The sequence below is a fragment of the Calidris pugnax genome, unplaced genomic scaffold (assembly GCF_001431845.1).
Source record: "Calidris pugnax isolate Ruff unplaced genomic scaffold, ASM143184v1 scaffold24, whole genome shotgun sequence".
NCBI classification, from domain to species: domain Eukaryota; kingdom Metazoa; phylum Chordata; class Aves; order Charadriiformes; family Scolopacidae; genus Calidris; species Calidris pugnax.
This window is the reverse complement of record NW_015090922.1, coordinates 15,624,744-15,651,559: the sequence shown is the minus strand read 5'-3', so window position 1 is coordinate 15,651,559 and position 26,816 is coordinate 15,624,744. Positions and strand designations below refer to the sequence as shown.

Sequence of the window (26,816 nt, the reverse complement as noted above, 5' to 3'; positions counted from 1 at the left end):
AATAATTAGATGAACCAGGCACACACCGATGTTCCACTAAGGATAGTCTCTGTGGCAAACCTTTGAAAAGCAAAAGATAAACTCCCACTGGAATACACAAAGAAGCAGTAGCCATATGGGGATTGTGATGCTGAATATATCAGAGAAATCAAGAAAAATGTATCTCGGGATAAGTCAACATATGGCAGGCATCAATAAGGCTTAGACATTCTCAGCTTGGGCTGTGTGTTTCTTACACAGGTCACGGAAAAAATGCTAATGCCAGGAAAAAAGTATGAAAGATCAAAGTCTGCACATGAGTTAAAAGCATCTCAACATGTGGGCACAGCAAGTAATCTATGGAACAAAATGAGCAGTGTAATATGTTGGAAGCTGACGCTTCTAACACCTGATTACAGCCACAGGGGTACAACCACCTCAGTTCCCCCAGCCTGTAGCCTGGTCTTCTGGCCACCAGTATTTGCATAATGAAGAAAAGAGTAATCAGACCTCATATTGCAGGATAGTCAAATCATCACATGAAGGGATAATTAGAATTTCTCTTTGCCCAAGTCTTATACCATGCTGATCATCATGTTAAAATGCACTTTAACCAGAATTTAAACTGTTGGGTTTTTCTCCCACCCCTCATCTCTAGGAATTGCTTCCTGATTCTTTATCTTCTTCTGTCCAGGACTGCTCAACAGGTCTCGTATGTTTTAGAGAACGCTTCCCTCCATGAAGCATCAGACACTAGTCCCTGCCAACAGTAATATAACAGATTTGACAAAGCAACAGATGGGTGACAACATCTATGCTAGAAATAGTTTCCTTTCTTTCTGGAGGCAGTCCATACATTCACAAACTGGTCAAATTTGTTTTGTAGTGTACCAGTCTACCATCCAGTGAAAGTGAATTAGCAATTTCCAAGGTAATTCCCCTATTTCCCTGCCAACAGCTCTGACAAGAGCCCCCAGGGAAATAACTATTAAGCAAACATCTGTGTACTTCCTATCTGTCAGCATCTCAACAGCTTCAGAAGTGGGGGCTGACATGAAGGACCTGCCAGCCTTCCCAGAGCCCTAATTCTGAGGCAGCTGAGATTAGTAGAAACTATGACTCAACAGTGATAAAGACCCAGAGATACACTGAACTGCACAAAGTAGTAAATTGCTCTTTTCCTAAATGTATTATATTCACCTTGATACAATATATGTCAATTTTTACAAAAAAAATCTCCCTTGAGAACCTGCTGTAGGATTAGTATTGTCATTTGTCTGGTATCATCTGTCTGGTGATGATACATTGTATTGTCATCTTGTCAAAATGATTAAGTGAGCTAAAAAGCTAAAATTTTAGCACTTTCACGATAAATAAAATGCATGAAGGGTTCTTTTTGTTTGTCAGCATCTGCTATATTTTAGTAATTTGGCTCTGAAGGAGGAGGGAAAAGAAAAAACAGGGTGGGGAGAAAGACACATAAGGAAAACCATTAATCTTGAGGAGAATGAGACTGCGATCTGCCCATCAAACTTAAGATTAAAATCACTCCAAAAAAAAAAAAAAAAGGGGGCAATTTTATATTCACTTATGAAATGGAATTATAAAGTAGCTTGCTACCTCATGTTCTCATATGTAAAATCTACATAACAGCTGATACCTAATAGTTTCTACAATATTTTCAGGGAAACAGAATATGTCAGTATCTTCCTTGCCATAAAATGGACCAGCCAACACTTCCAAACTACACCTGAAATATACCTTTGCATTGCACCTAACAGAGAATATTGTCTTCAGTTACACCACTAGTCAAACTGCGATCTTACATCATCCTTAATAGGGAGGTGTTGCAAGTGAATTTGTGATGGAAGCTGTACTGTTGTTATCTTGGTAGAACATGTAATCAGGTTGAAAACATTTGATATGTTGGATTTAGATATTACACAAGCAACTCAATTGAACAAAAGTCAACCATTACATTTGATGTAGAATTGCTACAGGCAACCGTGGGGCATTCTCTGAGGCATCTTAGATTTATGTGGCTACAGCTACGTCTCAGACCATGACAGCATGGTTGATTTGGCCTGCCCACTGCTGTAATCAGCAGAGAGAATCAGAGATCATATTCCATACACATAATATAGATATCTACCAACTTCAGTGTTAAGCCTACTTCCCACTGACTACATAGTGAAGGCAGGATTTGGCAGCCTTGGAAAGCAGATAATCTCAACTCTCTTGTTTAGAAACTGTTTACAGACGCCAGTCTTACTTGTAGGTCAGTTGGTTGATGTGGCCCTGAATATTCATGTTCCACCAGCTCCTTTCTGTCTTATCTCCTTCACACAGGTAAAAAGCCTTGCAACCATTACAAGAGCATCTCCTGACTATGGATCATGACAGCCTAAAATGAAGTGCCAGGCCCTTTCATCAGCTCTTTCATATACATTAGCCTGGCCAAAGGACCATTTTCTGAAGACGAGGAATAAGCCTTCTTCCTCTTTCCTTATCCTGCTGAGAGAATATCTGAGATGTGTGACAGTTCAGCTTAGAAATCATTGCATTTCAGTTATTGGGACAGTCAGTTCCCTAAACAGCTACCACTGGGAGCTGTTTGGAGTCAATGCTTGGAAAACAAGAAAGAAAATGCCCTGGAGCATTAGTAAACTTGCAGCTTGTGTTTTTGAGGTTGCCAGTATTAACAAGGACATGAAGGGAATAACAGCATCCTCTTTGAGCAGATGTTTTAATCACCCTAGCAATGTATTGGAATCCCCAAATGTTGGCCCATCACCCAAACAGATTATGTGCAACTGTGGGAGACAGTGGAAGTTCTTAAGTACTCCATCAGTCAAACCTGAATCTGGCAAGAAGATTATGGGATTTCTTGCTGTAAATTGTGGATCCTAGTCTAGTTTGAAATAAAAAGAAAGGTCAATTTCATGGGAAATTCAGATCTCATTAAATTTGCAGGATAATGTATGTATGCTTATACTATTGCTCCCAATTTCAGAAAAGTAGAAAGAATACTGGAGCTTGCTGGCTGTTCTAATCAGTGTCTAATACTAAACCACAATTGTGCCAAAACTTTCCTCACTTTTTTAAGACTTTGAAATTACCAAGTCTGTATTCATTTTTCTCTACCCAAATACTTCTACAGTAGGGAATGATGCTTTTGACAAGGGAGTTACCTATATTTCTTTCCACTTAAATAAACCCCTTTTCACCAGTCCTATATGAGGACATGGACAAAGAAAATGCTTTTGTAGTAATGACATGCTTTATTTCCCTTTCAGTAGATTGAACTTGAGAGTCAGAGAACAGAACTGTCGCTGGTGGGAAGCCCTCCACACACAGCACAAAGAGAAGAGCTGCCAGGAGTAGGACAAGAGAGCAGTACCGTTGAACATACGGGAAAGAGTCAAGCGTACAGATCAACTGGAAAGCTGTTGACTGGGAATGTTTATATACCCCTACAGTTATCTCCTGTGTTTTTGCTGAAAAACGCATTTCTTCTAACAGCCTCAATTGCAAAGGCAATGCTTTTTTATCCTTCTAGTAGGTTTTAATCTAGACAATGCTACGACAGCATCAAAAGCATAGGTAATTCCTTTCCTCATTCCAACCACTTCCAAGGGTAGTTGTTTCTGTCTGATACTATCATTAATAACCAGAGAAATCAAAAAGTAACTATAATTCAAGCTTACATATTGGCAGCAAACTTCTCCTTAGAACATGGCTAAAAAGATGATGACATATTTTCCATTTATATTAATAAAAACTCATTTACCTGCTTATTAACAAGTGAAACTATTAGCTTAAAAATACTTCTAAAAAGAAAATGTCACCTCCATTATGTGATGCTGAAGTCTGAATGGTGCAAGTAGCAATAAAACTACACTATGTCAGCACCTTAGCAAAAACATCTTTTCACCCAGAGTCGATAACAGAATGTGATAATGTCATGTCTGAATTAAAACAACAAGGATATTTATGTAGTGGTATAGCACAGAGCACACAGCATAAAAAACACACCTGCCAGAAATGCATCTATTTCTGACATCACATTCTTATTTCTTAAAAATACACGCCTTACGTGTTCATTTCATTAGACTGTTAGAAAACAAGACCTTTTAAGATGGTCATAGTGGCATCAGTTGAATACATTGCAATGACAGATTAATATTGTATTGCCTTGTTAAATAGAATGGATTCACAGAACTGCACTGAAAGCCTCAGGCGTGCCCTAAGCAAATTCCTAATACTCTTACCATGCCTGTCATTGATATATTCAAGTACATTTGTTTGTGTGTGATCTCTTCATACATGTTGTGCTTAATGAAACCATGAAATCAGGCTGCAAAATGGCTATTTGTCAAAAATAAATACTTGTGAACAGAGCTCAGACTTGGTCTCATGCAGTCTCCAAGGCAAAGGCAATTAGGAGTAATTGTTGCTAGAATCACTTTTATATAGTTTTCAAGCAGCAATCCTGGAATCTACAACAAAGCTTACTATCCAAGAATACATCAGTCCACGTTTTCAAAGCTCACAAATTCTCTGAATCAAATTAGGGATCTCTCATTAGCCAAGTGTGCGAATGCACACAGCTGATTTGCTTGTAGCCATTTGCGTACATCAGGTATGCAGAAATATGTGCAAGTATGCGTGACCCGCAGGCAAAGACGTCTTCCTATTAAACAAACGCAGCTGTGTCTCGGGCTTTGTTGTTGCCCTGCACATGAGCTCCAGGCAGGAGGTCACACAATTTGAGAGGAAGCGAGGCAAGAGGCAGTAGCTAAGGACAGAGAGGGGAGCAGACACACTGGAGAGCAGTGAGCTCTCCATGAGGATGGCCAAACCCCTTGGCTGTCCCACAGCTCCTGACCGGGGAGCAGGTTGATTCCCTGCATGCAGCACATGCAGGCCCCGAGCAGTGGCTCCTGCCTTCTAAAAAACACACCACAAGTAGTAGCAAAGGACTATGAATGAAACTGGGGACAGACAAGCAAGTCTCAGCATATGTGTGACTCAACAGATCTGAAAACGTAAAAGCTATTCCACTGCACACAGAAGGGTTGTCTCTCTTTCCTCCTCGATAAACACACAATGGGAACACTCTGGGTGGCTTTTGCAGAGGAAATAATTACCTCACAAATGCATTCGGTGCCCTGAAGAAGTCAATGAGCACAAGGATACCAGTGATCTAGTTGGCATATTCAATTTAGATTTCAAAAACACTTTTGATAAGGTTCTTCACAGAATCCCACTCTGCTATGGGCTACCATCAGAGACAGGGTACCAGAGCAGGGAGACCATATCGCTCACAAAAGGCTGCAAGAAACTGAGCTGTCACAGGATATACAGAATGTCATCTCATAAAGAAATAGCTGTTCAAAAGATAGGAAACCAGATATACCTTTTATATTCTAATAATACCTCCTCCTGTCAATTTGATTTTATCCCGGAGACGGTGATATCTCAGTGCTAAGCAATACCACTGCCTCCTGTACACACATGCTGTGAATCTTCACATTCAAAAAACACAGGGAGGTGTTTGATCAAACAGAGCAACAGAAGCAAACGTTTCCACAAACACATCGATAACAACCGGCCCGCATCCTCTCTGCGAGCCAGGAGGGAACCTGCGCAGCAGCCTGACAGCTTCTTGCGCAGGGGAGCCAAGATTTGTGAGTATTTCAGTTTCTCCCCGAGTCACACAGTCTTCAAGAAAAAAAGCTTAACACTTTAACCATCAGCCTTCAAATGTAACATCTTAAAACCAGACAACAAAGAACAGTTCATAAATGGGACTAAAGTTGGTGCTGCATAGATTAGATTCAAGCAACTTCCCATGACTCAGCTGCATTAAGGGATACTTTTGTGATGCATCCACTCTTATTAAAGGGGATATGCTTTTATCTTTACACCTTGGTTCTTCTGATGCTTTTGAGGCAAAACCCACACACGTTTCCAGTGATAGAAATTTGGCATATTATTGGGAGAGAAAAAGGGAAAGAGAACAGGAAAGCACAGAAATAGAGACTCAAATAAGATCTTACATGATTATTTCTTTTTTGCCTGGAGCTATAAGGCAACAACTGCCTACTTTCCAGGAGATTTAATTTGCTTAGCACAGCCTACGAGGATACTTAAAAATGAGTAAGTAACAAAAATGTCCTGTTTATGTGCATTTGCTCTGTATCATGAAGGTAAAATGATTGAGATTTGATATATATCTGGTCTTTCCAACTCATACTCAAACGATATGTCCTGGTGTTTTAAGCTTCAGTTGCCACCGCTCATTAACAAGTGAGTTCATCACTTACAATTAGAAACAACTTTGAAATAAATCCTCAGGCTGTAGCATCCAAACTGACCACACTCTGCTCCTGTTTGGAAAGGCAGCTGTATTTCCACTTCAGTCTTCACTCTTTTCATAATCCCTACCTGTTGATGATGAATTTACAAGCCTTTACACAAGATAAACTGGACCTTTAGATGCTTAGAAGTGCAAGGAGGAAGAATATTTCTTCTTAGTTTTGCTCTCATCCAACTTTTTTTTCTCCTCTCTATGCTTTGTAAATATATTTTTTCTCATAGTATAATATATCCAACACTTGCTACGGATTGCATTATCTTGAACACAACCAAAATTTTGCCTGCGGGCTGCAATGGAAATTGCCCAAAGCACTCAAGAGACCTCTGATTTATCAAGACAGAGCAAAAAGCACTTAGATTCTTTTTAACTTGGACACCTGGCCTGGGAATGCAGATGGCTTCAGCATGCGCTGCTTCTCCTTGACTGAATTATAGAACTTTCTGGTTTACCTTCAGCCTGTACCCTATTAGGCAAACACCACTGCAGAAGCAAGGCTTGCTCACATCACTATTGGACGGGTCACATTTTAGTAACTGAGGTGAGTGGCAGCTTATGCTCCAAAATCCACACATCCATTTTTTAAAGCAAACAGCAAGATCTGACACTTAAAAATCCCATTTTTTATCTCAAAATCTAGTAATAACTGTGAAACTTGTTAACTATTGTATGGCTAATCAACACACAAAAGAAATTATGGCATTGTATAGTTCATTGTGGTACCTCAGCTTGATCGCACAACTTGGTATCGTACTTCCATCATTCCAGTCTCCATTTCTGAAAGGAATTGCATGACACACCTAAAACTGCTTAAAAGATTACACGATAGAGGAATGCATTGCTGTTACTGTGGAACAGTCACTGCTTTAGGGCATGAAGTTCTGAAATCCAGGCAAGGCTTACAAAAATTCTGTTCAATATGCAAGGCTGATAAGCCAGGCAGATAATAATATAATGATTCACGAATCAAACACCCAGTGCTCCCACTTTTCATGATAGTCCAAAGGAAATCAAATGCTAAATACTTCTGAAAAATTGAGCATTTTTTGGCTCGTTTGAAAACAGATTCCCAAGACTCAAAATATTTGCCCCCTTTTTTGTGAAATACATTTGTACACTTCTTGCAGAGACTAAAGTGACACATCCTGGTAGCAACCTCCAGCTGCTGTTGCTCTGAACTTTTGCAGGACCTTCATGGATGCCCATTGGCCTGAAAGTCACTGCGAATAACACCAGTGTTTTCTATGTTGATATTAAAACTGCATTATTATGAGTTAATACATCAATGATTATGATATTTATTTCCTTGCCATGCTGGAAAATCAGTCCAGTTTTGGCTTCTGCCAAAACTCTTCTATTCACACATGCAATATGTGAGCAGCACAGACAGGCTCTACCAGTATTTTAACAAAAATAGTTAAACGAGACAAGCAGTTAAACACAAAAGATCACTTTATTTCTCAAATCACACCCCTCTCATTCTTGAAAAGGTGCATATCTAATTGTCACAATTTTAAACGTATTCTATATTTTCCTGTGAAGTTAAATACTTTAAAGAAAAATCCTCAAAGAAATAAATACAAAGCACAACAGTTTCACATTATGATCTGCTTTGAGCATTGTCTGGTCCTGCATGCGCTCTGGCGAGTTTTGCTGCTCTTTGAAATTCTTAGAAAAGAAAACCTGAGCCAGCCTTCCTTGCTCTGCAGAGCCCTCTGCTTATCAGCTGTTAATACAAACTGTTAATACGATGCTAGAGCATGCACAAAATAGCTTACAGCGATTTAATAATTCTATAACTTTCATTACAAATACACACATTGCTACTAAGGATATAATCATGATGCTTCTTTTTCTAGATGCTCATAGAAAACTCCATGTTACAAAATGCTCGTTGGATGATGTGCACGTCTGCTGGTGAAAAGGAAATCAGTAATAACAAGGTTTGCCGGGTTGCTCAATGGATAAGTTACACAACCAGAAAATTCCCAAAGTTATTGATTGGATCACTGCAGCACAATCTGTAACCATCATTTTACCTGAAACCTAATTAGCCCAAATGGTTGGCAATGCGCATCCGTTGCAGCATAAAATGTTACCAAGGCCATCAGTACACGCCACGTGGGGTTTGTTCTCATCTGATGAGCACAGTCCAATGCAATAGCACAGCTCCCGTTAACAGCCAGCAATCACAATGCAATTTTTATGACGGTTGTCGCAGTAAGAGAGGCGAAATGAGCCCAGCGTAGGCAATATCACATTCCTTCAAAGAGCCGAGACCAGAAAGGTGAAGCACTCCCCGTATCAGAAGTTGTGCTACAAAAGTTTTTCTTGACAGAGGTGTCGGTATGAGCCCGAAAGGGTGCGGCTGTGAATTCACCCCGGTTACGCATCTCACTCCAGACAGTGTTCCTGGAAACACAATCAGGGTCTGGCAGGCTGATCTCGCTCATATACGTGCACTTCAACAACATTCAAAGACCATGGTAAAGTCTGAAAATTTTAGCTGAAACTTGTACCTGTTCACAACAAGGTCTGAGGTAGTTTAGAACCACTCACGTTTAGGAAATATGAGAAAGAAGGAAAGGGATTTAATGCACAAAACTTTCAAGATATGATGAAAATTGCTACAGAGAAGGGGAGTGTAACCATCTAGTTATAAACTCCTGTCTGTCAAGAAAGAGGAGCACTGACAGAAATGAGTGAAAACATTCATTAAAAGCTGAACTTCTACTTAGCCTGGCTTCTTCAATTTATGATCTTTGAAGGAACAGCCTTAATATCCACTTCAGAAAGAAAACCAATGAGAGTAACAAAATTGAGCAAAGCAGAAAGGAAAGAAAATTTGGCAAGATATTGGACAATGTTAATAGACATAAGCACTGAATTGTGTAGTAACGCTGTGCTTCTCAAAATGGTTCCATGTGCTCAGTGTGATGTTTGAATCTCCAGACAGCTGGAATATCCTCACACAGGAACACCGCGAAGTTAAGAGCTCTTTCAAGACTCCCTTTTGATGATGCAGTTTATTTAGAAAAAAATCCACTTATGTACAACTAACACATTGAGCAATGCACAACTAACAAATTGAGCATGTTATCAGATGCATCATGGCAAGAGAAATCCTTAAATTTATATTTAAACTTAGCTTAGATAAGACTGCACAAAGCCTGACCTACTACTTAAGTCAACAGAAAAACTCTTATTGATTTTTTCTCTTAAGGGCAACAAACAGATTGCAAACAGATTATGGAAGTACAAGCTCCAAAAGGGCTAGTAATTCCCATATCCATAGACAGACAAATTTAAATTTTGCTCAATAGCCCTCCAGAGCCTAGTGGTAGTTGCCTTTGAAGTCTGATGTGATTGAACACAGACGAGGATATTTTATTCAGCGTATGACAAAGAGGTAAAAATAAATAAATTTTGAAAAATCCTTACTATATCACAATTTGACGGAAAGTTCCAGGGAACACCACAGCAACAGAATTGTGATTTTAGATAGGGAGGAAAAGTAGTAAGAAGCAGACTGGGGGAAGCATGTAAGAAAAAGTAAGAACTGTGAGGACTGGGGACAAACAGAACTAGCTCAGACCACAAGAATCATATCTTTGTGTTGCTCTTCCCATAAAAACTACTAAAGCCTTGCTCCCTACATTCTCTTCCTATTTTTTTTTTAGTGCCCACATTTAGATGAGTGATAAACACCTTAGCAAAATTCCCTAAATTGAAAAAAAAGGCCATGTAGAAACACATCTTTACAAATAGTTACTTCAACTTAGGTAACACATACATTTTCTTAGCTATATATGCACAGACGCACATACGTAAGTCCATACGGGTCTTTCCCCCAACCTGCTCCTTGCAACTCCAGCTTTTGCTGTAAATCCTACATTTCTAATCCTGCAAGTCCCATAAACTTTGTATTATTGCATAAAAATATTCACTCAAAGTGTTTACCTCTCAAAATGAGTAAGCGACATAATTCCTGAAATAGATCCAAATCATGCAACACTGATGCCCTTGTTATTAAAAATGACACAAACAAACTTACAGAATGACCCAAATGGGATCCTGGCCTGTAGAAAGCAGAAGAAACCTGCCCCTCTTCTCCAGCAATGAACCTGCTGTGATTGTTTCAAAAGCCGTTTCTCATTGTGACAAATCTCTATGAAAAATTCCTGTGAAGAATTCTACTCTCTTTTAGCAGCTGAAAATAACTACAAATATTGAATAGACAGCTATAGAAAATGCCAAAACCTCGGTTCTGTGGCCTGACCGTGCTTCAAAAGCACAATCTAAAATTTTTAAGTAAAGACAAAAAACTTAACATCTATTATTAAACACATTTATTGGATTCTAGGTATTAACCATGGATGACCTAGTGATTATAGCTCAGGAGTACTGTGACAACAGATAAGTGATGTAGACCAAAAGCGATACCAAGGGAATGAGTGATTCCTGGAAGGTTTGCAAGTTCCCTGCTCCCTCTGCAGAAAGAAGCTGTGGTAACTCCTTGTTCTGGTTTGAGCGACACAGCGTCAATTTAACTTCCAATAATTTTACTTTTCAGTAAGGTCTCTTCTAATGCTTGGGAAAACTGCATTTTTAGAAGTCTCTAGTGTCTGAATTTGCCAAAATATTTACTTTATAGCCAGCTAGGCTATATGGGATTCAAGGTCTCGGTGTTTTCGAGCCTTGCCAGGTGCAGCGATGAGGAGGAGCGAGACGCGGGCACTTGATCCAAGCTGGCCAACAGAATTATTTCATACCATGAACATCAGATTCAATATAAAGTAGAATGTTTGCTGAGTAGGTCTTCTATGATGGCTGTGATCCTGAGAACTCCTTGTCCCAGTGCCAGACCCCTGAGCCCTTCTCTTCCTCCAGAAGCCGTAGCTTTCACAGTGTCTGACATTTGCTGCCCACTGCTGGGAGTGCACGGCTTCCTACTGACATAATCGGCTGAGTATAATCCTTGTGTATTTTATACCGGTATCAGGATTAAAACTGGTTCTTTAGTGTTAATTATTTAGTCTTATTCTATTAAATCTGTTTATATTTCAACCCTCAGGTTTCCTTGGTTTTTTTCCAATTCCCCGTCCCGGGTGGGGAGGGGTCATCGAGTGAGAGAATAATTTTTTAAACGACAATAAATCGTTGTGGGATCTTCAAACCATAACACTCCTATTCACTCGGATTACATGGCACATAATTTTAGACGAACAAAACCTCATCTAAGCAGTAAATACTGCCCAACTTATTTGATATTTTAGGAGTCACCTGGTACTTTTCTCTGACGTCATGTTGGGTGATAATGTTTAATGCCAAGGGTGTGCAGAGCTGATTCTTCACCTCCTTCCACCATTTTATATATATTGTAGTATTAAACACATACAGTATTATAAAACTGGTATGTAGTTGTACCGGCAGTCAGTCTATTGGTAAATGACAGATACCTGCAGTTTCCTCCTATTATACTAGAGTTTTCAATTTGGGATTTCTTTATCCAAGAAAACTTGCAGGATGACTATAAAACTATTTTTCTAGTAAGCATTTTCAAAATCAAACACAGACCTAGATTCTATTATGGAATATGGGTGGGACTTCAACATTAACCTCAGCCAAAGCTTTGCAATGAAAGCTTGTGAAGGGCCAAAGGACAGTCTGCAGGGTTTCTCTGAGTAGTTAACAGAAGTCGTATGAAGGCTCACTGTAAACACTGCAAGCCATGGCGTACAAGGTGCCTACAAGGAATACAGGTGTGTTCTTGGACTATCTTTGAGATGGGCATTTAACTTGCTCTATTTTATACACCTCACTACAGTCAAATTGCCAATGCTTAACAACTGGGCAAAAACCAGCTTCGGACCTGCTCACCCATACCTTGTGTAGACATTGGCACCTTCTAAGAAACCATGAAATAAAGTCAGGATCCTGCCATATGGCAGCATTTCATACCTGCCTGCACAGAATTATTTTAATTTTTTTTATTTTTTTTTTTTAGTTTTCGAGCTTTAGAACCTGTTCTAAATTCAAGCTAAATAATTAGCTACTAGCTCAATTTAACACACACACACATATATATATATATGACTATTTAGGTACTCATAAAACTTGTCCCAGGACTTTTATTTTTGTATCCTGAACAAAGCTTTGTGGAACTTCTACATATATATCTGAGTTAACTAGTACAACTGACAACAACAACCATCAGTTCAGAGAGAACTGAGGATTCTAACCTAAATACACCCCTAACTGAGGATGGGGATGTGAACCACGCCTCAAGCATCCTCTGGGATCTACAAATTATTATTTCTGAAGCATGGCTTAGTCCTCTGGCAACTGATATCATGGCATTCAAGCCTAAACGTTTACTCTTAAATACATAAATTCTTACTGGCTCTGATTATTTGCTGACTGCTCCAGCCACAACAACAACATTACCAATGGATTAACTTGTGCATTTGACAGTATATTAGCACCTGTCAAAATATAAGCCACTTAATACTTTCATAGAGAAATGCAATGTATAGCATGTCTACTTTCTGTGAAATCACATCTCAGTCCTAATTCCTTATTGAGTGTATCTGAGTGGGCATCACTGTACAACCAGAACTACTAACACACCACAATCAGACAAGAACGGCATTCATTTGTCTTCTAATTTTCACATTGACTCTAGATGTACAAAACATCACTGAATAATGAGTAGATGCATTTGGGTGGAAAACTTAATTTACTTAGAGTGGAACAATTATAGACATCTTTTGCTTTCTTTCATGGAAATCAACTCTCATCAAGTCAGACACTAAACTAAAAATTCTCTAATTTAATGTTACCATTAGCAAAGATGAAGATGCATCAAATTCATTTGAATTTTTTAACAATGCTGAGAAGCATTGAGCTTTTTCATGAGTTATCATAATGAACAAGAAAAGTTGATTTTTATGGGGAAAAAAAGAAAGAAATGGAGGTCTAAAGGAAGGGAACTGCAATGAAGAACAGTTTCTTCTCTAATAAAATTGGTGATTCCCCCTCTGTATCATCTTTTACATTAGACTTGGATTAACTTCTCTCACTGTAATTCCATTTAGCATGCCATTTGAACTTGTTTTAGAGATGATTGGCAATGGCTTGAAAACAAAACCGCATAATTTCCTCACTTCAGAAATGAATTTTGCTGGATAAACCAGTTTTAAACAGTTGATATTTGGCTGTACATTTCTGTGAATAAATATCTTTTAAATGCACTTGGAATAAGTTAAATAAAGAGACTTTAGAAAGAGCTTTGTTGAGCTCCATGTGAGTTTAGCCTATGAATTCAACCTATGGAAGAAAAACTGAGAAAATGAGGCTTGGGGAATTTAAAGTTACTAAAGTACTAAATAGAAATAATGGCTCAATAGTGACAATATAGTTAGTTCCATTATGTAGAAATCTAATAACAGGTCTATTTTATAGTTTCTGACAAGAAAGCAATGAATACCTGGTCAGTTCTGCTCTACCCCTTTTGCAAATAAAATATGAGTAAGTGATAACCCCATTCTGAATAATTATAGTACTTCATCAGCCTGATAAACCCTGATATTAAGCCATACCAGCACAACTAAATTCCACTGATAGGAACAAAAAAAGAAAAAAAAAGAAAAAAGAAAAAACAATTAAGAAGAATATACAAGAACTGCATCTGAAATTGGGAGTCAATCAATACAGACACAATAATTAGAAAAAATGAGAACATTCACACCAAACCACAAATCGATCTATCTCCCTTTGTCACTAGTAATACGTTGCTGACACAATGTTTAAGATAGAGACCTACACAAGGCAACACAGAAATTAGGGCTGTTTGTTGGCAGGTAGTGTTAGAAGACCAATCAGAGTTCCCTTAAACACTTCAACATTATTTCATTGAATAAAAAGGTAAAGGATTCCCACTAGGAAATGTGAAGCTGTGGCAAGGCTTGTCTTAACTGGGAGATCTATCATTACATCGGACCAACCTCAGTGACAGGTTCTTAGAGTAGCTCTAACAGAAGAAACTAAAAAGTCTAAGAAACACGATGTGTGACTGAGAATCAGTATGAAGGGACAATACGAAGTGGCTTTTTGTTTTGATAGGTTTTTGGAGATGGGGAACTGGAAGATCTATGGGACCTGATAGTTTTCAATTTGGAAATCTCTCAGATCTGTTCATTCAGATTCTTGGCAAAGAGCGAGTGTCATGAGAAATAGACATTTCTGTTCAACAGTGAGTCATAGGACAAGATCAAAAAGATTTGCAGTATGGTATAGTCTACAAGACTTATTTGTATCATAAATATTAATTGTGCACATCAAAGATTACAAACTGAAAACCCTGTTCTTTCTCTGTGAGCCTGGACTCAGAACAGCTGGCACAAACTTTTAATTTTTTTTCTAAACATTCTCTACAATGGTGACTACTAAAGACTAGCAGCTAGGAAGTTATGCCCTTTGCTTATCTACAGCTTGAGAAAAGAAAACGTGTTTGATCAAACTGCAAATATCTACCACCACTGACATGGAAGGACTTGGCCTACCAAAGGCAAGACATGCTCCATCCATCTTACTAGTTCCAACATGGATCACAACCAGAATAGAAAAGTTTTCTGGTTTTACTTTTCAAAGGGAAAAAAAAAAAAAATCCAACTTTTTGGACCAATACTTAAAGAGGAGTTGTGTCCCCAGTAGCTGGTCTCAATTCTTCCATGCTCCAAAGGCTGTTAAGCCATAAGGTAATCAGCACCCCAGACTTGGTGCTGGCTGGCACAAGCAGTATCTTCCCCACAACTCCAGACCGGAGGAGGCAGCCGTGGCAGGTATTATACGCTACATAGAACACAGTGGGCACGCATCTTCACCGATGGACAGTCACAAGCCAGAAGACAGAAGTGGGAAGGGAGAGAGTTGAATGGAAATGTCAGAACTCAACTGCAATTTGGCAATGAAAAATACTACAATATTATTCATAAAGCCTAAACAATTTTATTTGAAACAAGAAAAAGGAAGCTTTTGTCCTTCGAAGTTTCTACTGATTCATTGCTACCACTTGTTATATTTCTTCCTGTTTTTAGCACAACCAGTATCCAACAGGGAAATTCTTTCAAATTAAATAGTGTGATAAATTAACATGCTATTTTCTACGTTGATATAACTCATTTTATCACTACGGTTATGCAAAGGAAATCCACATTTATCCTACACTAGCTTTGTTTTCTTCTGACAAGGTTATTTGTCATGACAGGAAATTCCAAGTTCATAAAACTGGATAGCTGACATTTCTAATATAATATAGTCTGTGAGGAGTAACAAGCCTCCTACTCAATTTTGCCAATTACATCAGTGTTTGTCTTAATGCAAAATCACTTTATCCCATATTGAAAGACCAACATGGAGCTCTTCCTAAAAGTCATGTAGATCTGGAGAATAAGAGACTGCATCATCATCAGTGTGAAAACACTTAGAATAATCAAAGTAGCCAGCAATGTAATGCAGACAGACACAGATAATGAATTTTGTGACTGTAAAGCAAGAGCCAGATCTTTTACGATACAGTGTAAAAGCATCGTATTTTATGAAGATTATGAGAAAAGTTTATGCACATGCAGCCTTTGAATTTTTAGCTCCAGATTGTATAACATTTTTTTCTTGGGGAAAAAAAAGTATCTGTAAATTCTTTTTTTGTATTCTGAATAACTGCTTCTCAGCAACCAGATGCAGTTCCACTTTTCTAAACCAAACATTTTTGATGATCTGTTGCAAGTTTTCCTAGAAATACAGATAAAATTTAAGTAATCTTCTTCAAGAGTGAAAAATATGTTTTTCTTCAAGATGGATGCTTGAATTAGGACCTTCCTTTTTGAGTATAAGAAGTAAGTATAAGAAATGACCATTTTGTAGTTTGAAAAGTCAACTCAGGTCAAGATTAATATAGCATCCATTAATTAGTTTGTTGATACCATGAAGGCTTTTCTGGTCATCCCACTGATGAATGAGGAAATTTGCATCTCAGCCGGTAAACATGTTTGATGCTTCCTGAATCTAATGCACAGCATTTGCTACTGCCAAAAATAAGAGACAAAGTGGAATACAGAGTCAAAACAATTTAGAAAAGAGATTACTAGTTACAAAGGAATATGAATGAATTTGAAAATAACATATATTCTGGACTGATGTGTTCCATAAACATTTTCTTTGCTAACGGAAGCCTTCAGGGAACAAATACTTATTTCATATGCCTTCTATTCTGCTTGTGTCATTCTAGTTTTCCACTGTAGCTCTGCCTTTTATTTCCTTCTGTTCTCCTTGCCTTGGTTAGATTAGAGAGGTAGGGTGTTAATGGGGTACTTGATGAAGATTGAAGACCTATTTTCTCCCCCCTCAGAGACCAGCCTGATTTGAACAAATTGAGGAGAGCGAAGCAGTCTCTTCATGTCCTTGGGAAAAGCCTTTTCCATTTCAGAATTTCCAGCTTTCAGATGTGGTCCCCTTTGTTCACAGAGAAAAAGAATGAAAGGGTGCCATCACAAGAAGGTTCTGAATAATTTCATGTAATGTCAGCAGGGCTGCAAAAGCTCCCTTTCAATCTCCTTTACGGTTGGTGAGCATGTGAACGCGAGGTGGATCCAGGAGGGGAATGCAGGGAACTAGTGCTTGCAGCTCGAACAGGGCGAGAAACAAGCTGTTGTCCACCAGTCCCCACCTCTGTTGTTGCCACTTCCTTACTACTCTCATCCTTGTGGGTACTGTTTTGTGCTGGGCACTCAAAATGCACACAGTGAAACACCTGGAGAAAACAAAAAATGAAGATAAAGCAAAACAATTAAATGCTGGCAAAAGCATGATCAAAGTAGGATGAAGTCTATATGGAAGTATGCAGGTCAGATCAGTGTCAAAGTACTTAAGTCAAATTGGAATGTTTCACCATGAGGTCGAAAACATCTGTCCATCTGTCCATAAACACTACAAAGTGATATAAGTGGAGCAAGAGAAGGCCTTCAAAGTATACTGACCTTTACATATGGCACTAAAAATCAAAAAGATGGTTCCAAAGCGGATAGAGATATTTCTAAATGATTTCTTTTTTTTTTGCCAAGTATCATAAATATCTTCTACATGCTATCGGATGACAACAATAATTATATTGTCTTAAATGTATCTTATGATCTAATTACTTCCTCAAAAGACTGAATATTCATACACGCTAGAAATTAAATTTAAATCGTTACTAATATGATTCTATCTCAAGATTGCCCTCTGCTGTAGTAACAATGGTAGCTCTACAGACATATCCTGGAGTATGCAGAAAGGCACTCAGAGTGTCCAAGGAGGCTGCTGCTTCATCAGATGAAATACTCCAACTCGAACAGTGATCATTTTCTGATGTTCCAAACAATCTGGGACCACTGTACAGGTGACTTATCTTAGAGTAAGAGAACAAACTGTTTAAGCATTTTTTCCGATTTATTTTCTACTTTACTTACTCTTACTTCTACTTGCTCTTGAAGTGCCTGGGAGAAGGGGGAGGAACTCTTTAATATTGTTACAAAACTTCTTCCCACATGATTTCTCATTGCTATGAATTGCACAGGTTTGCCCCACACTAAGCAAATAAATACAATTTGCTATTTTCTCATGCATTGTAGTTTTATAGCAAAAGCTTCATGAATATTAAAAACTGAATTTTAAAATTATCATTTTACCTTAATTTTGTATGCTTTTATGCCATCTTCTATCATTCTTCTTGAAGGGTTATCATGTCTGTAAAGCTCTTTACACAAACAAAGGTAACCTCTTATAATCCTAACTGCCCTTTCCCAGACCCTTCCAAGTTAATGTGGACAAAATCAAATACCATAAACAAGACATGGGTATACTACATATTCATACAAGACTACAGAATATTATATTTTCTATCCTTTCTTCAATACAACCGAAAATCCTATTGTTCTTTTTGACCATCCCTGTTCAAGTGCATATTGAGCAGATGTCTGCAATGACATGCCTGCAGTAGCCCCTAGGTCTTTTCTGAGGAGTAGCTAGTTAATTCAAATTCTGACAGCATACATGAAACGAATAAAAAAAATGTTCACAGTCACTGGGGTTTTTTTATCCCCATTATATTTTCTTGTGCCTCTAGTGTAAGAATTCATGCACTTTATTTTTATACAGATACATAGCGATGCACGTTTATATTTCTATACACATACACACTCACATAAAGATGTATTGCTATGCCTTTATATATACACATATGAACAGATTACAGATCTACACCCACACGTGCACAAAATGGGTTTTCTCTGTATTTTTCTGGTGAGTTTTTTTCTAAAGCCGAACTAATTTCTACAGTGGCATGAATTCTCTCCATCTGTTGCAGTTCTTGAAAAGCCAATTTTTGCATTCAGCTACGCTTAGTGAGAAGTCCCGTCTAAACTCATTGCGCTCCCATGTTTTTAAAATAACAGTTATTGTCATTTTTCCAGCTGCGCTTATCAGCATCCAGATTTGCAGAAAAGAGCATTATCTCATCAGTGCACCTCTGTAAGATGCTGCTTTCCTTGAAAGGCTGCACAGTCTAATGAATGGGACGGAGGTCTCAGTCAGAAGATTCCGTATTTCTGCTCTATCCCATGCCAATCGTGTTTCTCATTTAAAGTTTTGCTTTATCTAGTGATGCATGTTTTTTAAAATTATAGTATGATTTCCACTGAAATTTGGCTGATATTAGTCTATAAAGTCTGAAGTACCCAATTCTTATACTGTCACTTTCATATAACTTTACTGATTCTTTCATACTAAATTCTTAATGCTCATCTCAGCATTAACAACCCTGTGAAATGACATTATTTTCAGTTATTTGGCTACTCTAACATATACAGACTACAGCTTGTGAAAGAAGCAGAGGAGAGGGAAGCACAATTGAGTTCATCTGCTTCATTCGGTATTGGAACGACATACTTCAGAATAGTGTTATTAAAACAAACAGTCCTGAGTGTGTTTCTCTCAAAAGGCAGCGGTGACAGTTCAGCATCATCCTCTGATCAACGGCATGTTATGCTTCACAAGGATATTTTAAGGAAGGTCCAACACACAAAGCAGGAAGGCCAAGTACATATACACTGGTGCAGTAATTTGTAAAATAAAGCTTTCACATTAGCAACTAGGTGCCCCTTCCAGGTCAGTAATACTGGAGGGGAATAACAATATAAAACTTGGACGGTCAAAGTATCAGGTGACCTGTCTGACAAATAAATGATGACAGGGACTAAGGAAAAATAATCTTTTAATTTCTAACGGTAGGATATCTGGAAGCTCATGAAAACAAGAAGTTACATGTCTATCATGTTCTAATGTACCAAAAAAATTCAAATGGCAGGTCGAAAAAAATCTGTGAACATTATGTCTTCCAAGAGTTGGAAAATATGGCAAAAGAAAAGATGAGTTTAAAAGATTTGAACATTCACAAAATGGAGAAATATCATGGGATTTTTTTGCAACTCCAAAAATCAGTCCATCACTTTGGGAAGTATGCACATTGTGCTTTCAAAGTTCAAAGGTATATGTTGATAGAACCAGTATGGAGGTCTTTTGTACCTGTTACAGTAAAACTCCTTGATGAGAACATGCTGCCATTAGCATGCTTCGTCTAAAATGAAAATGGTTTGACATAAAATACAACCAGCTGCAGGTAACTAATTCTAGAAACTGCTTGTGTTCTTACTGAACAGACTACCGAGCCTACCAACTACAGAACAAACCAATACTTTGGTTACACTGTTATTAATTAAATTGGAAATATGAAAAAATGAAAAACACCTTGCTGCAGTCTTTGGAAAATGAAACTTTATGACAAAATGTAATAGATCATCTGTTTAATATATATCAAAACAATGCAGTTAGTAATATAGGCATGCTAATAATTTTCCTTCTTACAATAAATTGTTCCAAAAAAAATTTTAAAATTAGCGTGGGTACAGGTTATAAAGACAAAAGAGGGAAAAGACCTGTAACAGCAGCACATATTTATAGTTCCACTCGGCCACTACATGATCAGCTGTAACCTCCCTCTGCACATACTGATCTTCACTATAGTTATGCAGTTCTCCATATAACTAACTACACAGGATATTAAACTCCTTGCAAATGACAACCAATTTGAAATTAGAATTATGTTTAAAAGCCCATTATTCTTCAGGGCATAAAGTAACCTTTAAGAAATAACAGTCAGAGGTTATGTTTCTTATACGCTGATTTTGCATGTTTACGTAATGCGCCGCATTCTTTTATAATAAAGAGTTGAGAATTTACAGAGACTGGCATGAGATCAAACAGGGCTGTCTATATGAATTGGTAACAGAAAGGGTCTTCTTCATGCATGTACAACACCCCTGGAGGCAGCTTCTGACTATGCATTTCTGAGAACTCACTAATTAAGACTGAACTATACACCCCTAGAGACAGTGTTCAGAAAAAAATAAATTAATTGATATTCCAGGTTCAGTTTATTTGTCAACTTCTTTCCACCTGTCTTCTGAGAACTAATGTTGACATCTGGTGGTACATATGTTGGCAATAATTGCTCTAAAATTGGACATTAGCAATACTATTTGACAATTCTTCCAATGTCCTACTAAGAAAATATCATCCCCATATGCTAAATATGATCAGAAATCCTGACTCCTAATACTGTTAGAGCTGACTCTAACTACTACAAATATACTAGTACTATCCAAATTTCATTGTAAAGTGGGAAAGTACAATACCTTGTTGTGAGCTACACGCATGGGATATAGACAGGTAGGCATCCACACAGAAGCAGCAGCTTCTGGTGCTTCTTAACATCTCACTATACAAGGTCCTAATCTCACAAAGATTTGCATATTTTCTTAAATTCACATATTGTAAATTGTTTCACTGAAGTCAACTGTAAAACCTCCACCGTGACAACAGCTCTCCAACTCTCTAGAGACTGGGAAGACGATAACACAGTTCACAAATATTCAAATAAGAAAAGCATTCATTCTTATCTTGCTAGATTGCCAGAGCGAAAAAATGAAGTACATTTTAGAAGGCATTATCAATTCATTTTAAGACATGAAAAACTGTACTGTTGTAAATTCATGAAGAATATAGTCTTTCTTAAGAGTTCCTTACCTCATTAGCTGTGTTGTGAGTTCCAACTATTCTGATAAAAGATGCAGGCTGTTTATCAAAAGCAACTGTTTGCCAGGATCTACAAAAAAGTCCAGAAAGACAAACAAATATTAGACATTGTCACAACTTGCAGTAAAATATACAGAGAATCCATCCAAGTGACAGTACATACTATTATCATGTAATACAGCAAAGAGAGAAACACTTTTCATCATCTGAATTTCCAACACTCCTTGTTATTTTTAAATGCCTTGACTCTGCTTATGTGTTTCCATACATACCTTATACTACTGTAATTTGTATGCAGTAATAATACACATACTATTGCTGAAAGTTAAGAAAATGGTAATAGAAAAATACCTGAATCAAAGTCTAAAATCCCTGACTTACATTGACTGTATTAGAGAAATACAAGATCAGATAGATAAAAGTAAATGCGTCCATCTGTTGACTACTCATGATAAATAATCAACTTTTTAGTAAAACTAGAGTATACAGGAGGCTTCAGAAATTAAGCGTAGTTAAGTATAACTCGATTAGCTCACTACAGTAGAAAAACACTGCATAGTTTTCCTGAATGTGTTCAGAATACCTTCAGAAATGTCCATGTAAGAAACAAGGGACCAAAGCAAAACTGGAATGAAACACCACGTGCCACCAGTAGACTACCCCAAAGCCTGGCAGTGTCAACAGCTTGGTTGCTGACTATTTGTCAGGCACTTGAATTTTCCTGTAGTAGGAAAACCTCTTTGTCACAAACACAGCATTTCTGAGTTTAATTTAGTCGACTATTACTTTTATCACTGCTGTCAGGTTATATTTGCCTAAAGAAGATTATGAGCCCAATCAAGACCTAATTTCAAGTAGTTTACTGGTACTACTTCATGAAGTAATGGCTGTAATTAGAGTTACTCATCATAATAGAAAGGTGCGGTCTGTGTCAGGCCTCAGAGGTACAGCAGTTATCTATCTAATGGCATAGTTTATTTATAGCCATTAGGTGGCTATGTCCCTATTTTAAACCTCAGGCTGTTTCTTCAAGCTCAGAATAAAATATAAAATGAGAATGGACCATTTTGTTGACTGTCTCAAGATCTGAAAGATTGCTATGATTTAAACACTTTTTTTCCCTAAATGGGAGAAAAATTCTCCTTGAGTTTCTTTCTCGTATTACTCCAGTACAGCCAGTCAGTTATTCTCCATGGTCAAACATAACTTGTCACCTTCATGTATAGAGTCCCAAAGGTAGTGGCTGGGACAATCAGACGATTGCAATGTTACTTCCTACAAAGTATCACCGCAGTCTGGATTACGTTAATGCTTTCACATTTACATGCCCACACTTCATGCAAGGAGAGTGATGATATAAAAATCAGATTTCCTTACTTGGTGATTGGGAAAATATTCTAAAGCCATTCAAAATAAAAGAGTTCAAAATCCTAAAGAAGCTATTAAGAACAGCCTACGCCTTCCTAGCCTCTAAGGTACAGGTTGTGTTGTGTGACAAGAAAATAGGTTTATTAGAGATCATTGAATAGAATATGAACGGGTCTGTATTTATTTAGAGTACTTCTGAGCACTGGTCAGATACACACTGCAAGAGTTCAGTGCAGATTCTCCAAAGATGGCAGTAAATGCCACTGTCTGTCACATGAAGTGACAAGGAAGCCAACAGATCTATTTGAGAATACAGCTGAGGAGCATGACAGATATTAAGAGAGGTTGAGAAAAAGGCTTCTGAAGATCCTTTTGACAACACATTTAGATCCACTCCTCCAGGAAGCTCCTAAGTTGTTCTACTTCCCACTGCATTAGAAGTCCTTACTGTCTGCTACAATGCTGTTATTAGGATTGGATTCTATTACCCTTTTAATAATATTAAAACATGAGAGAAAATAGCAAAAAAGATTCTTCAGGATATGAGATTTGAAGGGAGATAGGGTTTTCAATAAAGTTAGTGCTAAGAATATTTACTGGTTTGGTATGTGTCAATTTTATTCCTTTCCCATTGGAAAAAGTACGTCAAGATTATAGACAATTTGTAGAAGAGTTATTAAAATTCAAGTCATTAAAATTCAAGAATATCGCCACTAGAGAATTAGTACTTGATGGGATAATGAGAAAATTATGTCTCTTGGTTTATTTCCTTAGCAAAAAGAAAAAAACAAAGCAGAAAACATCCCAAATGGATTTGGAAAAAAGTAACTTTTGAAATAATCGAGGCAAACCTTCTTCACTAGAAAGTTGCACTGATTTTGACTGTAACAGTACATTTGAAAACATCAATATATACAAAGCAATACCTCTCCCGTACAGATACAATTATGCAGCAAAGAGATAATTTATGCAGGGTAACTATACCCATATGGGAAGAGAAATTACTTATAGAACATTATCAAGGTATATCTGCCCTCTTTTTGTACTTTTTGCTGATACAACAAATTCAGTAAAACTTCTGTGTATCAAGCCACATCAATTGTCCAGTGGTATTCCTTGATTAAATTAAAGATATCAAAGGTAAGCCTTCAGTTTCTTTTTATTCTTCTCTTTTTACTACTCATTTTCTCTTCTGGTACTAACAGTAATAATTTCAATTTCTCTGTAAAAATTTTATTTTGCAAATTATTTTTCAGTCATGCCATTTGTGTAGTCGTGCCATGTGTATGTGCTTTACACTTTCCTCACAAAGGCTTGTCTTTCTATCCTCAAAATGTTTTTTCATTTTTCATTTTCTGTACAAAAATTTCCTCTAAACTTTATACATAGGTCTGGTATTGATTTCATACATAAATCATTGAATTCCAGGAACAGCAGCACTAAAAGCTATCAGAAGCACCTGTTTTTTGGTCTGGGATTTGATACTTCTGTGTAACAGATGCCATCTCTTCACCTTTACTCCCCATATGCCAAGCAAGCAAACAAATCTTTCAACCTGTTGGCAATACTTTCACCTTCTTTACTTAGGACGTGGTCACAAAGAAGCTATCAGAACTTACTTTTCCCACAAACTGACATTGTTATCTTTAGATATTCTGTATCTCTGTACTCCTTATTAGTGATACTGTAACAAATTAATTTTTCAGGGTTTAGCTTTTTAAAATATTATAGAAGTGTTGATCTTTTTTTCTGCTTTCACACCTGTCTTGCTGGTTGTTTCATTTTACATTTCCTGCTCAACCTGCAGCAGTCCTGGTCATTACTTTCACAACAGAAATAATCACTACCTCAAGCTGAGGTTTACATCTCTAAGAGAAGACTCGGGACTAGCAGCCTACTCAGATTTATACCAGGGTCCTCAAGCTGAAATGCAGCACTACAAGTTGTTTGGTTAGCAAAGATCCCCTGATACCACAGCTCCATTTTCCAAAAGAAATTAGCCTTGTTACAGTCCTACGGTGTTTTATTTAACACTCCACATCTCACCTCAGCCACCTGACTTCTAACTCTCTCGTTCTGCCCAACTCCCCTACGGAGATGCAGTAATTGATGATTAGCATTCCAAAGCCATGCTTGCATCCTGTGAGCCTGTCATATTTAATTACATTTTAACTATATTCGTCTTCTATAATAGCCTGAACATAATTTAGATAATTATCTTTTGCTCTCTTATTCTCTGACTCTGCCTGTCTCACTTAGAGCTCCTCGCAATGAAAATCACTTTCTCTGCTCAAACATATAAACAGACTCTTGGGCCAAGTGCTTTCATCTCTCCAACAGCAACAGCTGTCACTGAAAACTCAATGGCTTTGTGCATCCCACGATCTCTTCACCATATTCTATTCAGAGGAAGAAGAAAATCATTAGAAACCCCTAGACTTTCATGTTTCTTCCTGTTTTTATCTTTATTAGGCTATAGAATGCAAGAAATGGTGACATCCAGGTAAATTATAACAATAGCTTGCTATTGCTTAAGCTATCTATAGCTCCAAAATAGCAATTCACCTCTTAAAGAATTTAATGGCTTTTTTCAGCATTCGGAATCCTTGCCTAGTTATTTCTATGAAAAGCTGCTAGCTTTCTAAAGATTTATTACACATAATAGGATATAAATAGTGACTCTTCCCTGATATTTCCTTCTTTTCCAGAAAGAACAAATTAAGAAAGAAGTGGCATTTTATCTTTTATTGAGGTTTTCTAATGAGGCACTGGCACCACAGAACACTACCTACCCTGCCGTGGGATCACCAGAGCAGCACTGATTATTGCTGAAACCAAGTCCAGGCCAAAGATGTAAAACGAAAGAGAAGGCTGTTACATGTAACTAACATTCATCAGGCTGTAATAACCCTATCATATTCATATCATGACTTGCTTTAGGCTAAGCAAGTATATTTTGTGTGTGCACATTGTGCCTCCTCACTTCCAAGGTGACACACAACCTCCATTTTCTGTGCCTCACTCTAAGAAGAAAAGCAAAGCAGAGTCAGAAGCAAATGTGGAAATGAACACCACACACTTAAAAATATCAATTACAAGCAAGTAACCTCCATTTTTCTTTCTAATGCTTGTCCACATACGCCTTGTTCTATAGCAAGTGAGAAAACACTTCTTAGCTTATTTGTATGTGGACTTTTTCAATTGTGACTACGTATTTTTTTAATGAAATATTGCATTAATTACAATAGCGAGGAGAGATTTGTAAAAGCAGGTGAGAGGAAAGGAGAGTTAAGTTGTCTTTCCATACATCACTCTGGTGACTGCACTGATGTAAACAAGACAGCAAGTAACTAGCATGTGGTGCTGCCAAATAAAAATTTGCGTGTGCACATAATAAGCAAGCCAACTGAGACTCGAGAAGTCCCGTAGTATGTTCTGCATGGTATGTGTCACACCCCTTGCCTTATTAATGAACACCACACTAACCTCTACTATGGAGTAGCTATAAAATAAAAACAGAAGCATGGACTAAAAATGCTGTAACAGTTATTGTCATAAAGACATTTTTCTTTATAAAATTACCAAAAAGGTGTACAGCAACCTTATAAATTGCTTATAAAAAACATGTTTTCCACCATAGAAGTAGTAAACAATAAAGTGAAGTAATTCTCTCTTGTTAAAGCAGTAATTTAACATCCTGATTCAGTGTGTCAGACGCATAAAGCACAGAAGTCGAACGGGATGGTTGGCTCAGCCACCCCTTCTCCATTCAGCCTGCCAAGCCACTGAGGGGGACGACAAAGCATGAGAAAGAAAATATTATGAGGAATCAAAAGGTCACCTATATTTTCGCTTTTAAATTAAAGTCAAATTAAGTGCAGTTCTACCCCTGGTCTACCTC

General features: G+C 37.6%; 1 protein-coding gene across 1 annotated transcript in view; it reads right to left on the bottom strand.

The window, feature by feature from the left end:
- Positions 1-16,473: 16,473 nt before the first annotated feature.
- BTBD9 (BTB (POZ) domain containing 9) overlaps positions 16,474-26,816 on the bottom strand; it is a 117,392-nt gene continuing 107,049 nt past the window's right edge. The window contains exons 11-12 of the mRNA XM_014950696.1: positions 21,539-21,617; positions 16,474-17,168 (exon numbers count right to left, since the gene is read on the bottom strand). Of these exons, the coding sequence (XP_014806182.1) occupies positions 16,974-17,168; positions 21,539-21,617 (274 nt within the window). The 3' untranslated portion in view covers positions 16,474-16,973. The remainder of the gene's footprint in view (positions 17,169-21,538; positions 21,618-26,816) is intronic.